The sequence below is a fragment of the Nannospalax galili genome, unplaced genomic scaffold, assembly GCF_000622305.1.
Source record: "Nannospalax galili isolate Female #2095 unplaced genomic scaffold, S.galili_v1.0 scaffold538, whole genome shotgun sequence".
Lineage (NCBI taxonomy): Eukaryota > Metazoa > Chordata > Mammalia > Rodentia > Spalacidae > Nannospalax > Nannospalax galili.
The window spans coordinates 2,349,827-2,363,161 of NW_008343842.1; the positions used below are offsets into that span (position 1 = coordinate 2,349,827).

The 13,335-nt window shown below is 45.7% G+C and overlaps 1 protein-coding gene across 3 annotated transcripts in view; it reads right to left on the minus strand.

Moving 5' to 3' along the window:
- CUNH6orf89 (chromosome unknown C6orf89 homolog) overlaps window positions 1–13,335 on the minus strand; it is a 57,769-nt gene that overhangs the window by 20,131 nt on the left and 24,303 nt on the right. For all 3 annotated transcript variants that reach the window (XM_008840066.2, XM_029566921.1, XM_029566920.1), the window contains 4 exons: window positions 7,851–8,005; window positions 7,604–7,743; window positions 4,447–4,576; window positions 1,834–1,957 (listed from right to left, as the gene is read on the minus strand). In XM_008840066.2, coding sequence (XP_008838288.1) covers window positions 1,834–1,957; window positions 4,447–4,576; window positions 7,604–7,743; window positions 7,851–8,005 — 549 coding nt within the window. The remainder of the gene's footprint in view (window positions 1–1,833; window positions 1,958–4,446; window positions 4,577–7,603; window positions 7,744–7,850; window positions 8,006–13,335) is intronic.

Genomic DNA, 13,335 nt, shown 5'->3' on the forward strand with positions numbered 1-13,335 from the left:
AAATAAATAGTAAATCTCATGCTAAGTTTTTCTTTAAACATAATACAATAAGGTTTTTAAAAAATCTCAACTGGAAAATTTCTACAGTGTGGTACACCATACCATCTGTACACAAGAGTACGGAATAGGCATGGACCATTACTGAGTAACTTAGGAAAGGTCACATGACCTTGCCTGGACTGTATAGTTGACAGCTGATGCTGTATCCAATCCATGTCACCCTTGAAAACATCTCCAGTCCAAGGGTTCTTGGTGATCTGTAACCCCTTCCCTCTGCCCCCAGGACAAAGAATATTTTGGCAAAAAATCATAGACTAGGCCTGTCTCAGTGCTGCGCTGCTGCAACCCCAAGTTATTCTTCCCACCACAGCTCCGGCTCCTGTGCTTTCCGACTGTGGCAGCTGCGCCACTGCCTCCACTCCTGCCAGGGCTTCAGGTGCCCAGCGTCCTGCCCACTGTCCTCCCCCTGCTCTCCCAGGCTTGTCCTTCTCTTTAGTGTCTGTCATGTGACTGGCCATTCAGACACTGCAGGCCACAGGGCTCCTTTCCTTCTGCTCAGTGCAGCTGGTCGTGGCTGGGCAGGAGCCTGGTGTCTGTACTGTAGGTTATTTTGGCCTCTCAGTACCAGCATTTGATGCTCAAAGCTTCCTCGACTGCTGCCAGACACCCACCCTCCCCTTGCCTTTAAATGCTATAATTGGCATTCTAGATGCTTGCAGGAGCTGGAAATCTTGAATTTGTAAAACTTAAGGTATTTTTGTAGTCGTCTGACAATGACATTTGTAGAAGACAGACCTGTTTAAGTATGACCACAGACTTTAAAGCCCGATTTTCAATATTCTTCAACGCAGAGGCCACCCCACTACAGGAAAACAGGCTCTGCAGTTTCCATGCAAGCAACCACGTTTTCATCAGGGTTCCCAAGGGCCTGGCCAGGTAGACCCCATTATTAACACTCAGTTTGTGCATCACTTTCACTTTCCATTCCCAAATGAAACGCTCTGTGATTATGATTAAGGCTGGGCAGTGTGCAGTCTACTCCCTCCCCCAATCAGCTGCAAGGTCTCTAGGAATTCTGGGTCTTCTGAATGGCCACCTTTAAAAGAAACCAGTAGGAAGGCAGTCTCGGCACCACAGGCTCCAGCTTCACTCACTCTCATGAGCAGGTAGACAAGGAGGGCAGCAGTGACACCTGCGGCCACTTCTACATCTACCATGTCGACTGTTGTCACCTGACTGCTCCTGACAGTGGCTGATACAAACTTGCTTAGCAGTAGATTTTGAGGAAATAAGGCCCCCAGACAAATCTCAGCTGGAAAACATGAAGCCAGAATCAAGGGTGGGTTCTCAACGTGAGCTGGGACTACTGTGGGACCTGCATGGTGGGGGGGGGGGGCTCCTCCTGGTGTAATCATCTGCCCTCTACACTGCTTTGCACTGTCTAAAGGTTTCCTCTGACTTTGAACTGCCCTGCCTTGGCCTGCCTGTTCTCAGGTAGGCATAAGACTTGGGGCTGCCTGATGGGCACTGGGCTCTGGGAGGGTCACTTTTCTCTCATCCCAACCTCTTGATTATAAAATAGGTTGGTTTGAATATTTTCTAGAATCCTTCTAACTTGAAGTTGCAATGGCCAACAGGCACGTGCATTCTAAATGCTGCTTGTACACACATCTCTATGCTACATAGTTGTTATCCTTCTAAGCATAACATATTGACTCTGTCAATGCTACTTTTGATTCTACTGGATATAACCTTTGTGAAGACAGTATTTGATACTTAGAATACTTTCTGAATCAAAAACTAAAACGATTCCTCCTCTGGGGCCCTACATACCAATATCCCCCGACTCTACTGGCATGGCCACGGACTGACAGTGTCTTCGGCACTGGAAGGGTGGGATGAGCTGCAGCATGGCTTCCCCACTGCCCACGGTAAACAGGTCGTGCACTTTATGCATCTGGAACAAAGAAAAGGGAAAGGAAGAAAAAGAGAACAAAAGTGAAGCCCAGGGTGACTAGCACACAGAGCCCTTACAGTGGCTTGAGTTTCCAGCAGTCCAAGCAATGAGAAAGTCATGACAAGAACAAATTTCATAATTTTGCCTAAAAAACTAAACAAACTAATTTTTCCTAAGCATGGCACTTCCTGGTACTGAGACCAGGGTAAAATCTCTCCTAAGGTTTTTAAAAAGATATTTATTTTTATTTATGTGTGTGTGTGTCGTGTGAATGTGTGCCATGCATGTGTGTGTCCGCATGTGCATGTGTACATACACCCTTGGAGGTCAGAAGAGGACAGCTGATCCCTTGTAGCTGGAGTCACAGATGATTGTGGGTTGGGAACCAAACTTGGGTCCTCTGCAAGAGCAGCCAGTGCTTTTGACCGCTGGGCCATCTCTCCAGCCTTCCTCCGGGCTCTTCTAAAGAGGAGCTATGTGATTTACTGGGCAACACCCTCAGTGAGGCCTGAGAGTAGATACTGAATAGGCTTCGGGATTTGCAACAATTTTGAGCCAGAGCTTCAACGCAAAGTACCTCACTGTGATGGTTCTTTTTCCCCTTCCTCCCCTTCCTTGTGCTGGGGACTGAACAGTGCCACATGTGAGACAAGTGCTCCATCATGGAGCTACATCCCCAACTTTGCCCACTGCAGTCTTACAGAAAATGGTTCTAGTAGGGGCCAATACATGCCTAATCCACAGTCTACTGAAGATCTGGATTAATCTGGATTTTTTTGGTAAATAGGTGATTTGATTCTCTGGACTGCATCCTGGCTTTGTCATAACCACCTGGGGCCTCTAGAGCCTTGAGTTTTGACTCCATCTCCCCTTTCCCTAACTCTGGTCATGATTCTGTTTCCAAGACAACACTAGAGCCATTTTGCTGGCTACCATGGTAACAGGAGGCCTATTATCTTAAGCTGGTACAAACAATAGCAGAAACTCTGACATCTGGAGTCTTGAAAATAATCTCAGAAGACCAAAACCAAGTAGATGCAGCCCTTGTTCATAGGCCTCAGAGGGTTGGGTCACCCGCCTCCATGCCCAGGATGGAAGAGAGAACAAAGAAGGCCAACCTTAGGCAAAACTGAGGAGTGGGGAAGTAGGGCCCACATCTCTTCCCCCACTGCCACTTAGTGACAAGACCCTACCTCTTCTCTTCTATCCCAACACTGCCCTAGGATGCTGGGCCTGATTTCACCAGGGCCTAGGGATGGGGAGGGATAGCAGGGTGGAGAAGCAAGACTGAGAGGAAGGAAGCACTGGGGCCAGGGTGGGGAGACAAGTGCTAAGAAACCAGGCTCTCAGGAATTCTGCCTTTGGGGCAACTCCCCTTCTCAAAACACCCTTGAGAGCCACAACAAGACTCTGACAAGCATCTGGGTGACTGCATTCACTCCTCCAGCTGGGTTCTGTAAGGTGCTGAAACTAATTTCAATACTCAAGTGGGAAAATCAAGATTAAAGTCCCTCACCCTGAATTATATCATAATTATGAAGATGAAATCAGATTGGGGCCCTGAGGACACAGCAAGATAAACTCAGAGGCTGGAGCCCAGCCCTTCCCCACTGCTGGCAGACAATTCTTACTTCTAGACAAAGTGATTGTTTTTATAGGCTTTTAAATTCCTTCAAGACAATTCAGCAAGTTTGGAACAAATAGAGTATCAAGAGGTTGGAGACACAACCCAGAGTTGGTAGAGAAATCAGTGTTTGAGAAATTCAAATTTATTTTTGTCCAAAGGAAAATTTATCCCTTTGATCCTTAATCAAAATTCAGAAACCCTCCTTAGGAATGGGATTCAGCAAAGAGCAATACAGATGAAAGTAAATAAAAGTCAAATACAGATGTCTCTCCCCATCCTCTGGCCCTGGACCACAGTGGGAATGGATGGAATAAGCTGTCTTTCCAGCCCAGCTGGGCCGTCTGCCTCTGCCATGTGCCTGTCAGATGCTCTCAGGATCCCAAACTTTTGCCTTTCCAATTCTCTGCCTTGAATATCCTATTGGTGTGCAAAATTCCGCAAGTCCCCCTATCCACTGCTCTGTGTCCTTGGGCAAACTATTTCTCAGGCTTCTTTTTCTTATTTACAAAAGGGAAAAGGGGACTGTTCGTCACATCTATTCATCTGCAGCCTGTTACTTTCTGACAAGGTAGAGAAGTAGGTGAACTGCCTGTTCAGGTTCCTTTGGGTTTTTGTTCCACTCCCTTTAATGTGGAAAGTAGCTTGTCCCCAAAACAAATGGCAGGACACAGATTGGAAGGAAGAGGGGCTTCTGGGAGCACACCTTCAGATGAGAGCATGCACGCAGCAGTGGGGAGACCTTCAGACTAAGTGGGTGTTCCTCAGGTCACTCTCAGTCCACATGCTGAGAAGGCCTTGATCACCTCAGTCCACATACTACAAGAGGAAATTTCTAAAGCCAAGTCCTCTCCAAATGTCCTACCTTACTGCCCACCACAGGTTCCGGGTGAAGAAGGAAGCACTTGTTTAAGGAGGCATCTTTTGGAAATGGAAGTTGGTTAAAAACAGGAAAAAGGTCCCGTAGAATTTGTGATCTGTTCGGAGGCCTTCTCCTAGAAGAGCGTGAAACAGAAACGAGTCACTAGCAGGTAGGCTAGCCCATCTGCAGAGGAACAGAGCACTGAGCAGGGATGGGCTAGCATGGGAGACAGCTGGGGCACAGGGAAAACATCAGCACCTGGCTTCTTTGTTGGGGACATTAAAAAACTATGTGTGCTGGGCGTGGTGGCATATGCCTTTAATCCCAGCACTTGGAAGGCAGAGGCAGGCGGATCTCTATGAGTTTGAGGCCAGCTTGGTCTCCATGGTGAATCCAGGATAGCTGTGGCTACAGGGAGACCCTGTCTCAAAAGGAACAACAACAACAAAGACCCAAAAAACCAAAAGAACAACAACAAAAAAACACCCAAACAAAAAAACCATGTGTATGTGTGTGTGTGTGTGTGCGCGTGCCTTCAGAGGTCAGGAGAGGGCAAAGGATCCCTGAGAGCTAGTTACAGGTGGCTATGAGCTGCCTGCTATGGATGCTGAACTCTGGTCCTCTGGAAGAGCAGTATGCACTCTTTTTGGGGGGGTCGTTTTTTGTTTTTCTTTTTGGTCTTTCTGAGACAGCGTCTCCCTGTAGCCCCAGCTGGCCTGGAACTCACTACGTAGACCAGGCTGGTCTCGAACTCAGAGATCCGCCTGCCTCTGACTTCCAGAATGCTGGGATTAAAGGCATGTGTCAACATGCCTGGCACAGTATGCACTCTTAACCACTGAATCATCTCTCTGGCCTGTTTTGTCTTTTTGAGACAGGGTTTCATGGAGCCTAGGCTAGCCTCCTACTTGCTAGGTGGCTAGGATGACCCTGAAATGTTCCTCCTGCCTTCTCAGCTCAGGTGCTGGGATTACCTGCATTCACCACCACACCCAGAAGGACCATGTCTTAAATATTAGGTTCAAGAAGAAGAGTTGTGTGGAATCAGTGAACTAAAACGTACGGGAGCCCAGATAAACCCTATAGTACGATCTGTGTATGTGGGTGGAATATTTAGAAGTTCTAGCTATGACAATGTACAGAAGAAATAAAGAACCCATTCTTCCATCTTGGAAAAGAGTGTAGCCTCCTTTTCAAGCAACAGCAGGCTGGTTATGGAAAGGAGAGCAGGCGAGGAGGAGGACAGGAAGCGCCAGTCTCCCCTTCAGGCAGAGTGGGCACAGGACCTGTTAACATGGACGCTCTGACACGTAAGTGACAAGTGACAGCACAGCAGGGAGTGGTGTTTGTAGGCAAGAGTGATGACTTGAGTTTGATCTCTGAATCCCACCAAGTAGCAACAGATGTCCTGAGAAGTGTCCTCTGACTTCACAATTACATGCACACATACACGCAGACACACATACACAGACACATAAATAAAATGAGTTTTTTTAAACGGGGCTGGAAAGATGACTTGGCAGTACTTACACTGCATTTGCAAAGGATCTAAGTTTGGTTCCTAGCAGCCACATCAAGAGGCTCACTTAAAACTCCAGCTCCAAGGCATCTAATGCCTCTGATCTCCATGGACACCTATACTCATGTGCACAGACCCCTGCCCCCTCACACACACACATACATGTTAAAAAAGGGACTGGAGAGATGGCTCAGCAGTTAAGAGAATTTGCAGCTCTTGCAGAAGATCTGGGTTTGGTTCCCAGCACTCACATGGTGGTTCACAACTGTCTGTAACCCTAGTTCCAGGAGATCTGGTGCCCTCTTTTAGCCTCTGTGGGCATTGCATGCATGTGGTACACACAAACATATACACACACATCAAAATAAAAATCTTTTAAAGGAAAGCTGAAGAAATGGCTCAACATATAAAGGCACTTGCCCCTAAGTCTGATAACCTGAGTTCAGTCCCCAAGACCCACATGGTAGATAACTGACTCCCAAACAGGTGCCATGCACACATAGACACACAGACACACACGTAATTTTAAAAATGAAAAAAGCTGAAGGCGTTAAGAAATTATGCAACACAGACGGAGACAGAGAGAGGGCTCAGTGAATAAAGGCACTTGCTGCCAAATCTGACAACTTCAGTTTGATCCCCAGGCTCCACATGGTGAAAGGAGAGAACTAATCCTACAAATTGTTCTCTGACCTCCACATATATGTTGTGGCACACACACAATAAATAAATGAAATAAAATTTAAATGTAAAAAGAATTTTAGAAAGAAACCATCTGGGGCAGGAGAGATGGCTCAGTGGTTAAGAATACTAGTTGTTCTTGCTGAAGTCCTGGGTTCAAATCCCAGCACCCACATGGCAGCTAACAACTGTCTATAACTCCAGTTCCAGGGGATCCAACAGCCTCTTCTGTCCTCTGCAGGAATTCCATGACACAGGTGCACTTACCTACATGCAGGCAATACACACATACACTTAAAATAAAAATAATAAAGTATTTTTTTGAAAAAAGAAATCATCCAACACAAAACCTGGAAAAGCAGTTTTCCTCTGAATCAGTTCTATGTGGAAGTTGGCTCTTCCTTTCTTGCCAGAAGGCAGCCTTAACCCTAAGGAATGGTCCATGTTTTCTGCAGGACATAAGAAGGTACTAGAAAACAAACAGGTTCCAATCCTGGTTGAGTGAGCATGGGCAAGTGACTTCACTTCTGATTCCCATTCTTCTGATCTGAATAAATCAATAAAGTGTCAGTAATTCCTACTTTCCAAGAGTTGTTCTGAGTGCCACTAGTAAGCACGGACAGGCTGCCTTGCACAGCCAAGCACAAGATACAGTTCTATCTTCCATGCTTTCTCTCCAGCCCTCAACACTCAAGACCTATTCTCCATAAGCATAAGTGCTAAATACACACATAAAAACTAGCCATGGCTCTGTTAAGCATCTGGATGCTTCCCAGGGTGGTGTCCTTTCTTTGGTCATCCCCCTCCCCTCATGGCTGGTTGAGCAGTGAGCTCCCGTTCTTGACTTGAAGCTGTGCTGAGGCACACACACTGTTCTGGTGTGCCAAGGGCTCAGTGGTGGCTCTTACTGCTTTGACACCCGCTTTTCCCCATACAAGTGATGCATCCTTTTGCACTCACCATGGATAAGGAAACGGGAACCACCTCTCAGGAAAGCAACGCCACCACTTAGTGAAAACGCCCTCAGTGAAGCCCTCTGTTGCTTCAGGGTACTGGCACAAGAAATGCTGAATCTCTTCAGACAGCAGAGGCTGTCCTGTCTTGGTGACACAGAAAAACAAAATCATAGTTATCACCAACTTTGTAGGGCCTGATGCAGCCTTTATATGGGTAGGTAATCTGTGGAAGAACCAGGCTTTTTGCCTACCTTGATCACCAGAGGTCGGAGTCTCTCGAAGTTCTTTGGGGTGTCCTCTGGGAGCGTTACCTTGAGGGGTAATATCTGAGCACAGCCAGTGCAGTTGGCAGGGATGGGCTCCGACTCATTCTGCTCACAGTCATTTGACAACCAGGGGTCAAAGTCTGAGAAAAGAAGGGACATGGAGAAAGCAGACAGGTTCAGAAGAACGGCTGGTAACCCAGGAATGGAAGAATACATGAGAGCTATCATAGTTTTCCACAGTCAACAGTGATCAGCACTGGACATGTCTAAGGAGGGAGAGGGCCCAGAGGACAGGGGCTTTGGGAAGGGGAAGTACTTTTCTCTAAACACTTCTCTAGCTTTTGTGTATACCTATTTTCTAAATCAAATCAATAAAGCATAACAGTTGGAAAAAACATTCAGCAGTATAGTTCTCTTGTTTTCTAACCCAGACCCAGCATATCAGAATGTCTATAGCACTGGGGCGGGGCAGGTGGAGAGGGTGGTCCCACAGCACTGAGGGATCCTGATGCATATCTTCCCATGCATGGTGTGGGCTTAGGCCCTAGGTTTCTATACATGGCTGTGTGGGGACCCGGGGTGGTTCTTAGAGAAGAGTGAGGTAAGGGCACGGAAGGCAGGAGGGATGCAGAGACTTTCTCAGGTCACTTTTGGTGAACTCTGCCTATAAGTCAGCACTCCACCCGGACTCAAAGGGGATGGACTACTACTGACTGATGTTTCTATAAGGACGAGAGTTTGGTCAGAGAGCCCCACCTATACCCTGATATGAGTGTCAGCCAGCTGACCGACACTCCTGCATGGCCTGGCTTCTCTGAGGGGCCCAGTGTCTACAGCTCTCTGTTCTTCCCTGGTCCTTTTCTTCAGCAGGTCCTGTTTATAATTCTATTGCATTGTTTCTTGTTTACTTTCTGTCCTGTTTTGGGATTCATCTGTGTTCTCTAAATGCTATGTTTGTTACAGACTCTAATTTGAATCCAAAATGTTTCATAAGATGGTTTTGATTAAAACCCCATAGAAATCACTCAGGAGAAGGCCTAGAACAAAAGGCAAGAGACAACCAAATGTGGCTGAAACTAAGCTTTTTAAAACAATAAACACACCTGGAAAACTGTTAATCACTAAATATTTTCTGTTATAGGCAGTAAACATTGTGGTGGTTTGTTTGTTTATTTATTTATTTATTTATTTATTTATTTATTTGAGACAGGATTTTCCTGTAGCCCTAGCCAACCTAGAACTCACTATGTAGACCAGGCTGGCTTCAATCTCAGAGATCTGCATGTCTCTACTTCCCAAGTGCTGGGATTAAAGGTGTGCACCAGGCCAGGCCCACTGTGTTTTCTTTAAGGCAGTTGTGGCATGGAAGAAATCTTCACCAAGAGGGGCTACATTTGTGCATGCCCCGTCCTGACCATCAATCACCACACACAGCACCTGGTCTTCCTGGAGAGAGCTACCCTCCACCTCCTGGCCAGCGGGGGAGTCTCTGGCAGGTAATCCACCTTTCCTCTGAAGGTCCTTACCTCCACAAGGCTCTCCAGGAGCCTATAGGGCCACTTGTTTCCATGGCAGATCAAGATTGCCAAGTTGTGTATTTTTTTCTCCTCTGAAACATTTGAGATGTTCCTTTTTAAAGAGTAAATATGATGAATTCTTGTCAAAATACAAGCACTCCAGGCAATGGCTACACAGTGAAGCATAAACAATGAGGTTATGGTAATAAGGGATGGGAAAGAGGCTCCTGCATGGAGACCAGGCCCATGCCAGCCTTTCGCACGCTGCCCTGTGTAGTGTTCAGTGTGATCACCCAGTAGGCCTCCTTTCTCATCTCAGAAAACAAACCAAGTTAACCAAGTGAGAAGTTCCCGTGACTGACAGGGGAGTAGCAGGAAGGGCAGCAGAGATGGCTGGGTGGGGACAGAAGGGACAGAGCTGCAGAGGAAAATGTGATGAGGCCTTTGAGGGCTTGAAGCAACCTGACTCTGCTCTCCAGGAACTGTCAGAGCCTTGTTTCCTGATATACTGGGAAGCTGATTCTGGGTCGTAATTAGGGTATCCTGAAAGATACCAGCAGGAGGATGATCTGGTAATATCTTGGTTAGCCTTTGTTGGGTGATGAGCACTGTGATGAGAAGTCAATGCACTAGGAAGCTGGAGGCTTGGAAGTCTGGAAAGGAAGGAGTGTGGACTCCAAGAGCAATGAGGAAGGAACTGCTGGATCTAAGCCCCGCTCTGTCAATGTCTACTCAGGCTGACACCGCCCAAGGGGCCAGTATCTAGGGAGAGCCAGTGGGAGATGTGCAGACTTCTTATGGCATTCTTCTGCAGTAATGTCATTTTGCAGCTTGAATCAGTTAATTATGACAATCTTCCTAAGAGAGAAGAACGTGTTGGGACAAAAGGGGACCTTCCAATCTAGATAAATGCGTTGTGTGGCTAGCAGCAAGCCACTCGGAACCTCTTACTGCAACCTGGAGTTTTTGTTATTATTACCAGTTTGTTTGGGGAGTGCTAGGGATGGAGCCCCTTGTCTTCATCAGGGCTTCAAGCACGCTAAACAGGCACTCTACCATAGCTACAGCTCTGGTCCTGTAATTTGTTGAATTTTATTATGAGCTTTGGAGATAAGATTTCTAGGTGATACCTTGAAAAGCAAGCAGTTAAAGAAATCAAGAAAGAACCTTGGGAAAAAAGAGAAAAGCCTGAGGGTGCTGCTTCCTGAATGTCTGAGAAACACACTGAGGAAACGTTGGTACTGAGGAAATACTGGATTTAATGCAGTGAGAGAATACAAGACGAAATAGCTCAATGTGCGAAAATCAGTGCCTTCCTAGCCGAGGGTGGTGGCACACACCTGCAACCTAGCTACTTGGGGGTGGAGGCAGGAGGATTGTGAGTCTGAGGCTAGCCAAGGCTACATAGTAAGACCTCATCTCAAAACTAAAACTTAAAACATTTAAAAATCAATAGCTTTCTTTCTCTATTAAATCATAAAATCATTTCAGCTGAAAACTGAAATGCAAAAATGCTCTGGTCCATAATGGACAGCAATTGAGCGTAGCAAGGATAGAGCCCGAGCACTGCTGAGGGACATGAAGTCAGCCCTGAATAAAGACATACCATGTGCTATGATCTTGGACAGGAGGACTAAACACAGAGACATCAAGTGCAACCCCCCCAACCACACATGTACATTTGATATACCGCAGAACAAAGCACCTCATGTTTCTAATTTGTAGGGTGGGGCTGCTACAGTTCACCTAGAAGAGTAAATGTGTTGATCTGTAACAGGCATCCTGGGCAATGCAACCGAACTCCAAGTTCTGGTCACAGGTTGAAATCTAGGGGGATGCTGCTCTTGGGTGCAGGAACAGCATATATTAAGAGCTCCATGTGGCAGACACTGGGCACATGATGGGCCTCAGGGCCCTCAGTTCTGACTGCCCATGGGATATTGAAGGCTTTAGCCTGTCTTCACACTCAGCATGAGAAGGCAGGACTGAAGGGAAAGCATAGTTTTCTTTTCCTATGTACTTAGTTTTTAAAAAACTGCTTTATTGAGATAAAATTTAAATACTATAAAATCCACCTTCTTATAAAATACAAAATTTCACCAGAAGTTAAACTACTCATCCAATTTTAAATATTTCCTTTTTTTGAGCTGGAGAGATGGCTCAGCAGTTAAGAACACTGGTTGTTCTTGCAGAAGACCTGGGTTTGAATCCCAGCACCCACATGGAAGCTAACAATTGTCTGCAACTCCAGTTCTAGGGGATCCAACGGCCTCGTCTGTCCTCCCTGTGCATTGCATGACATGGGTACACTTACCCATGTATATGCAGGCAATACACTCATACACATAAAATAAAACTAATAAATAAAATATTAAAAATAAATATTTCCCTTTTAAAAAGATTTATTTTTAGGGGCTGGAGAGATGGCTCAGTAGTTAAGAGCACTGGCTGCTCTTGCAGATGACTACGGTTCAAATCCCATCACCCAATGGCTGCTAACAACCTTCTGTACCTCTAGTTCCAGGGGATCTGATGCCCTCTTCTGGCTTCTGGGGGTATTGCGTGACATGGGTGCACTTAGATGCATGCAGGCATAACACTCATACACATAAAATTTTTATGTACATATGTGAGTACCTGCACATATGTATGTGTACCATGTATGTTTCTGGTGCTCATGGAGGCCAGAACAGGGTGTTAAATCCCCCAGAGCTGAAGTTACTGATGGTTGTGAGCTTCCTGCTGTGGGTACTGGGAACTGAACTCAGTCCTTTAGAAGAACAGCAGAAGCACTTAACCACTGATCCATCTCTCTAGTCCCCACTCATTCATTTTTTAAATGTGCAACTCAGTGGACTTTTTTAGTATATTCAGTTGTATGCACCCATCATTATAACTGAATTTTAAAATGTTTTCATCCAGCATAACACATATGCGTAATCCCGGCATTTGAGATGGAAGTAGGATGATCAGAAGTTTAAGGTCATCCTCTCCTACATAGTGTGTGAGGTTAGTCTGTCTCAAAAACTGAAGAAAAAAATTACACATATATATGTATATATGTAATTTTTTTCACCCCCCCAAAGAAATCCTATATCCCTTAGCAGCCATCCTAGTGCTTGTCTCAGCCCTCACCAACTACTAGTCTATCTTTGGTTTCTATGGTTTGGTGCTTTGATATTCCACATAATGGAATCATACAGTCTATGGACTTATTTTGCATAGGGTTTTCTCGGCTCACCTCTGCTGCAGTGTGCATCAGTGCTTTGTTCTGCCATTACTGACAAGTGATGTTCTACTGTGTGTGCAGTCTATGTTGTTTAGGCATTCATCGACGGATGGATATTTAGGCTGTTTCTACTTAGGGTTAGTCTAATTATTCTACAAACACTTGTGCACAAGTTTTTGTGTGGATCATGTGGATCATGTTTTCAGGCCTCTTGAGTATATTCCTGAGTGTAATTAGTAGGTCATAAACTCTAGGCCAGCTTTAAAAAAAAGTATTTACCTATTATGTGTGTGTGTATGTGTGTTTGGTGCAAGTGTGGAGGTAAGAGGACAACTGGTTCTCTCCTTCCACCTTACGTGGGTTCCAAACTTGGGTAGTCAAGCTTGCAGCAAACCCCTTTTATATACTCAACCATCTCACAAGCACCATCTCCCCTTTTTAACATTTATTTTGGGGTGTGTGTATGTGTGATGTACGTGCAATGGCACACAAGTGGAGGTGAGATGACAACTTGAGAGGCCAGTTCTCTCCTTCCACCATATGGGTCTGGGGAGTTTAACTCAAGTCATCAGGCTTGGCAGCAAGTGCTTTAACCAGCTGAGCCATCTTGCCACCCTATGCTTAGCTTTTTAACGCACTGCCAAATTGAATCTTAAATCAGCCAGACTACTTTTTACTGCCATCAGCATAGATGAGGGCCTCGATTTCTGCATGTCCAAGCCAA